Source organism: Cheilinus undulatus, linkage group 4, assembly GCF_018320785.1.
Source record: "Cheilinus undulatus linkage group 4, ASM1832078v1, whole genome shotgun sequence".
Lineage (NCBI taxonomy): Eukaryota > Metazoa > Chordata > Actinopteri > Labriformes > Labridae > Cheilinus > Cheilinus undulatus.
In genome coordinates, this window is record NC_054868.1 from 18,704,798 (window position 1) to 18,710,797 (window position 6,000).

Sequence of the window (6,000 nt, forward strand, 5' to 3'; positions counted from 1 at the left end):
ACCCTAACCTCTTATTTCAGTTGAGGTTAAAGTCTAACCCTAACCTCTAATGTTAGTTGAAGTTAAGGCCTAACCCTAACCTCTAAGTTAGCCGAGGTTAAAGCCTAACCCTAACTTCTAATGTTAGATGAAGTTAAAGCCTAACCCTAACCTCTAAGTTAGTCAAGGTTAAAGCCTAACCCTAACTTCTAATGTTAGTTGAAGTTAAAGCCGAACCCTAACCTATTATTTCAGTTGAGGTTAAAGCCTTACCCTAACCTAACCTCTAATGTTAGTAGAAGTTAAAGCCTAACCCTAACCTCTAATGTAAGTCGAAGTTAAAGCCTAAGCCTAACTTCTAATGTTAGTTGAAGTTAAAACCTAACCCTAACCTCTTATTTTAGTTGAGGTTAAAGCCTAACCCTAACTTCTAACATTAGTTGAGGTTAATGCCTAACCCTAACTTCTAATGTTAGTTGAGGTTAATGCCTAACCCTAACCTCTAATGTTAGTCGAGGTTCACACCTAACTAGATTTTTTATTGTTAGTCCAGGTTACTGCCTTACCAGAACCTCCAGTGTTAGTAAACAACTACTGTGTTTCATATTAAAGAAACATGTTGATCTGAAAAAGTTAACAAGTCTTAATATGCAAGGTTCCTTTCAAAAACAAACCTCACTCCCTCAGAACTGAATTGATTCTGTTATTGAAGAATTACTTTTCACTTGACAGTGTATAAGGAGAGGTAGAGATTCATTGAAGTTTTCAACAAAACATTTATTCCATAAATATTTCAAACAATCTGCTAGAAGTTTAGAGTGATGTCCGTGTGCTTGCTTTGCTAAGATCTACACTAGATACCTGATATAATATATAAAGGACTGAAAAATAACATCCATGAGATTTTATTGACACATTTCAATATCAGCTCTAGACTTAACTGTCTGTCAAATCCCTCAAAAACATTTTGAAAACATAAATGAGCAATGCATAAAAGCTGAATACCATTATTGTTAGTTTACATAAACACTTTGAGTTTCACTTATATAGCTACTTGTTGTGTGTACGTTGGTGAAATTTAAGCCCTCCAGGGTTCCTAAAAGACTTTCCACAATGTCCACACACATAAGGCTTCTCCCCTGTGTGGATTCTGAAGTGCCTGGTTAATGCCCCGGAGTGACGGAAGCACTTAGAGCAGACTGAGCAGATGTATGGCCTCTCTCCTGTGTGGATCCGGAGATGGGTTTTGAGGTTCTCCATGCGGTTGAACTCCCGGTTACATTCGGTGCAGCGGAAGGGGCTACAGCCCGGTGGGTAGAGCTGCAGTTTGGTCCTCTTGCCTCCTCCTACTGGTGGCTGGAAACACTGCTGAAGCCTCAGGTGGCACTGACCATAATGCCGCCGCAGCAAGCTAGGCAGGTGGAAGATCTGACCACAGTACTTGCAGGCGTAGACATTGGCAGGGTTGCGGCTGGTTCGTACACGGACTCCATAAACCTGTGAGGGGGCTTCTAAGGTGCGGGGTGGTTCTGCCAGCTGGAAGACATGGGGGGGCTCTGAGGAGTGGGATGGACGTTCTGAGGGAGGTAGGAGGCAGGTGGTGAGATTCGAAGCACCTGTAGAGAAGACAACAAAAATCACATGTTGGGGGTAAACTTAAAAGATTTGACTAGCATTTTTACCTTTTTATCATTTAGACATAGATGATGTAATCTTCTAGTGTGAATATTTTAATAAAACTAACAAACTTTTATTAACGTGGTAGAAGATTCAACTTAAACAGCTTAAATCTGCAATGCTTGGTGGAATATAAGGCAAATTTACAGGCAGTATTTTGTGTTAAGTCATTAAGCTCACTTCTAGAATTCAAGCAAATGGATTTATTTCAGAATAGAAATAGATCTGTGTTTTTTTTATGCTGTATACAGAATATGCTTAAATCTTGGATGCCAAAGTTTAGCACCAGTTCCTGGCTGCACAGCTAATGCAATGTGACTATAACATGGCTAAGATCAAATGAGCTAAAATGGTGATTACAATATAGGCAGTCATTAGAAAGGCTTTGGTTAAATCCCATTAAGTTCGTCAAAATGTTCCAGATTTCAATGCTTTTCAATAACGAATGCTTTAAAACAATGCAATTATGAAAACGTCTGCGCAGTTTAGACAGAGTGCTGGAGTTTGTCTGCAAGTTTAATGAAAAAATTATGAATTCCTCAATACTGGGTGTCTAAGACTCCCATTTTTGTTTCCGAGGGATCAAAGCAGGTGATGATATTGTTGAAAAAACAGGAGAAGCCACCAGGGCTATCTTCAGGCACACTTGCTTGAGTCAAGGATTAAGTTAACAAGAGCACACAGTACATTTCTCCTTCTCCCAGGTGATGATATTGTTTGAGTCTTACTATAATTGCATAAAAATTTTAAATGTGGGTATTGTGACAACTTTAAATCCCACTGCATGAATATTTCTTAGCAGCAGAGAGACATCTTTATACTAAATCACTGGCATATCCTTATTTATAAAGCTATACTTAATCTGCCTCCATCATATTTGTGTGATTTTATTCATGTGAAAAGTTCTGGAAGCTACAGACTTCCCTCTGTGACTCAGTTGTATAATTTACTTACGCTATCTGTTCCCAAAGTCCGACTTAAAATGGGTAAAAGAGGTTTCAGGTATGCTGCTCCTGCAGCCTGGAATCTGCTATAGGAGTCCTCATGTCTTGAGGAGCCGGTCTTTTTAAATCATTTTAAGGTACATTGAAGGACTTGGAGGGAGATGGATCAGGTAATAGATGTTTTGACTGACTTATTTATTGAAAATCTTTGCCGTGTCAAATAAAAGCTGATTCTGCAATGTGCTGTGAATCACTCTGAAACCTATCTTGCAGCAGTAGTTACAGGCTTCAAAATAATGTGAAATAGAAAACTGCTCTATACTGAGGTCATGTTTGCTTTAATAGACCATAAAAAGCCATCAGCATTCATTTCAGTCTGTTGCACACCTGATAAGAACTTCTCACAGGTGCTTCAAAATGTTTTTTCTAGGCTGGATACTCAATCCCCTATCAGTCTGAATGGTTAACCTAACTGAATGCGTTGCTAAAAAGGGACATTTGTTGGAGTTTTCTTCTCTCTTCTTACCTTGAGCAGCTGTACTCTCTGAGTCATGGCTCTGGTTATCCAGCCCTTCTGGTTTCCACTCCTCCAACATTTTGGACTGGACCACTGACACACACTCAGGGCTGAAATCTTCCACTTTAATGGAGTCTAAAAAACAGTCCAGACCATCTGCCTCCTCTTCTGGTGTCTCCTGCTTTATTTTAACCGGTTCTAAAGAGGACTTGTCGTCTAAGCAGGGGAGTGATGGCGAGTTGAAGTCTTCATCTTCCAAGTCTTTGCATGCTGAGTCGAGCCTTTCTAGTCTTACCACACAAACTCCAGACGTATTCTCTCCGACTTCTGTGAATGAAAAGATCACAGGACACAAGGTAGTGGGTGTGGATAATCATATGTTTGAGTGCTGGTTCAGCTCAGCTGTTAGAGTAGGCACTCCACATACAGGGGGAAAAGTTTTCACCACACTGTTAATAGTATCATAGACATACAGTTAAAAGTAGTACTCAGTGTGCAGTAAGTAACAATTGTGGCATTTAGGAGCTTGTATTGAGGTCTTTTTACCAAAATTAGTGCTGTCAAAATTAGCATCATGAATCTTATCAGCACTCATACCAAAAGTTGCTTTTGCTTTTAATGTTGTACTATTTTATCAATCTCAAAGATCAACACAGTCTGAGACTGATTGATTAATAAGTGGTTTATCTACCCTGTCGCTCCTCTTCCTCTACAGTCTTTCCTATCTATTCAGATGCTGCTGTGTCAGAGGCTTAAAAAAAGTTCCAGTGCAGTTCAGAAGCACAATCTTTTATATCCTTTTAGTGCTATTATTGTTAAATGTGCCTGTATTGCAATCCTTCTCATACCATATCCAGAATATCACCATTTTACATAGCTTGTGGTCAATTTGATTATTTTTTTCAAATCCGTTGACAGCACTAACCAAAATATTCAGTCTTGCACAAATCCCAAATCTCATAAGGTGCAACATTTCTTCAACCTGAAATGAGTGTCAAAATACCAGTTTAATAAGGGTTTGTTGCAGGAAAAATGCTCCACCTTCCTTATTTTTTGTGTTTTTCTTAATCAAAACAAAATAATCATTCCCTTCAATATGACAATCCATAACACATTTGCAGTGAGTCAAAACAATCACAGTTAGATTTTTCTTAAGTTGTTCAGCTAGTTTAACCTCCTCAGACCCTGCATGATCATATGAGGACATTACAATTTGACTCTCAGAAAACAAACCAATAATTTCTGGCACAAGAATTTTTTAGATAATTTTCTAGAATGTCAATTTAAATTTAAGTCATTTGCTTGAAATGTTTGGAAAATTTCTATGAATTTTTTTCAGGAATCTTCACAGGAATTTTAGTGAATTTGTTTGGATATTTTGAGAAATTTGCTTTGATATTTTCAGGAACTTTCCTGGAAAGAGTAAAGTGTGACTTGTATATTTTGAAGTTCCATTGAAGGTTTTGGAGGAAATTTGTTTTGATTTTTGGAATTTTCACTGAAATTTGCTGGGGGTATTTTCGGGCATTTTCATGAAATGTGGAAGAATGCATTTGTAATTTGGGAAATATGATTTCTATTTTTGAATAGAGATTATTAGGTATTTTCATGAAACTGTAGGGGAGTTGGGGAAATTTCTGGGGTGCTTTGGAGTTTTACAGAATTTCCCTGGAAATTTGAGGGAATCTATTTTGGATGTTTCTAGGAATTTTCATGGAATTTGGGGTAATTTATTTGTAATATTTCAGGAATTTGATAAAACATTTCAATGATAATTTGCTTGAATTTTGGGGGGAATTTGCTTGGGAAAATTACATGGAATTTTTAATTGGAATGTTTAGGCTTCTCTTGCTTGTTATCTCTCGTTTACAGTTTGCTTTTCCATATAATGTTAACTCATCAATCTGTCAAAAAAAGTTAGGAGTATGAATGCATATCCACCTAGGGAAATATTTCAAGTTGTGGGGATTAAAACTTGCGTGAATTAAAAATATAGTGGAAAATGTAAATTGTTGCAAAAATTAAACTATTTTAAATTGTCATTTACCACTCACAGAACAACCAATTTCATTTATCATTTTTAGGCTGGACCACTTCAGAACCACTGCCACTGACCTGTGTTGCACAGTGATAGAATAAACATACCTTCAGTGAACGCTTCAAGAGCATTGTTTTTCTCTGCATCTGATGCACCACCTACTTGCTGTGTTTTCACATCAACAGCTGGTCTCTGCTCTTCTTCTTCACTCATGTGTTCATGTTGGGGGTCAAGAGGCGGATGATCTGCTCTAGTGACAGCTCTGACTCCACTGTCCACCACAGGATTCTGGCTTTTCCCGTTGTATTTGGAGCAAGTAGGAGGATTTGTGTGTTTGGTTGTGTTCAGAAGCTGGTTTGAATCCAGCATAGCCTCAGCTTCCTGTAGTCTTTGTTTGAGAGACTCGTTCTCTCGTCGCATCTCCTCACACATATCTCCCGTTACCTGCCCCACCAGCTTTGATACTTCCCGTACTGCGATCTCCACAGCCACTTCAAACGCTCCGTGGATCGCTGCGACCAGCTCGTCCTGCAGACACAGAGCTGCTTCAGCTCCCGCTGATTTAGTCTCAGACGGACGCTTTCTAGTCCCTGACAAAATCGGCTTCATTGTGCATCCAATGGCACTCAACCTCTCCACAAAGCCTCAGGTTGAATTTTCTTGGCTTCTCCTTTACGGATGCAAGCCAGCCTGCAGAGGTTTTACTTCCGCCTACAGCTCGACATCTAGTGGTGAAATTAATAAACTGCACCAGGTTAAGAAAAAGACACTGAATACTGTAAATGAGAAAAAACAAGTTTATTGGCACGACAAAAGCAGCGTAAAAGATGTCTCCAAGACCCCAC

The 6,000-nt window shown here is 38.8% G+C and overlaps 1 protein-coding gene across 1 annotated transcript; it reads right to left on the bottom strand.

Moving 5' to 3' along the window:
* Positions 1 to 735: 735 nt before the first annotated feature.
* Positions 736 to 6,000, bottom strand: LOC121507964 (zinc finger and SCAN domain-containing protein 21-like). The gene is made up of 3 exons (XM_041784395.1): positions 5,263 to 6,000; positions 3,127 to 3,444; positions 736 to 1,595 (listed from the first exon to the last, which is right to left on the bottom strand). Exons 1-3 carry the CDS (start codon positions 5,762 to 5,764, stop codon positions 1,030 to 1,032), a joined length of 1,386 nt encoding a protein of 461 aa, XP_041640329.1. The 5' UTR covers positions 5,765 to 6,000; the 3' UTR covers positions 736 to 1,029.

Excerpts from the sequence above, each read along its gene's own strand:
- LOC121507964 (XM_041784395.1), bottom strand. The coding sequence starts at position 5,764 with ATGAAGCCGATTTTGTCAGGGACTAGAAAGCGTCCGTCTGAGACTAAA. Across the intron at positions 3,445-5,262 it reads TCTTGAAGCGTTCACTGAAG|AAGTCGGAGAGAATACGTCT; the intron begins GTATGTTTATTC and ends TTTCATTCACAG. Across the intron at positions 1,596-3,126 it reads AGAGAGTACAGCTGCTCAAG|GTGCTTCGAATCTCACCACC; the intron begins GTAAGAAGAGAG and ends TCTTCTCTACAG.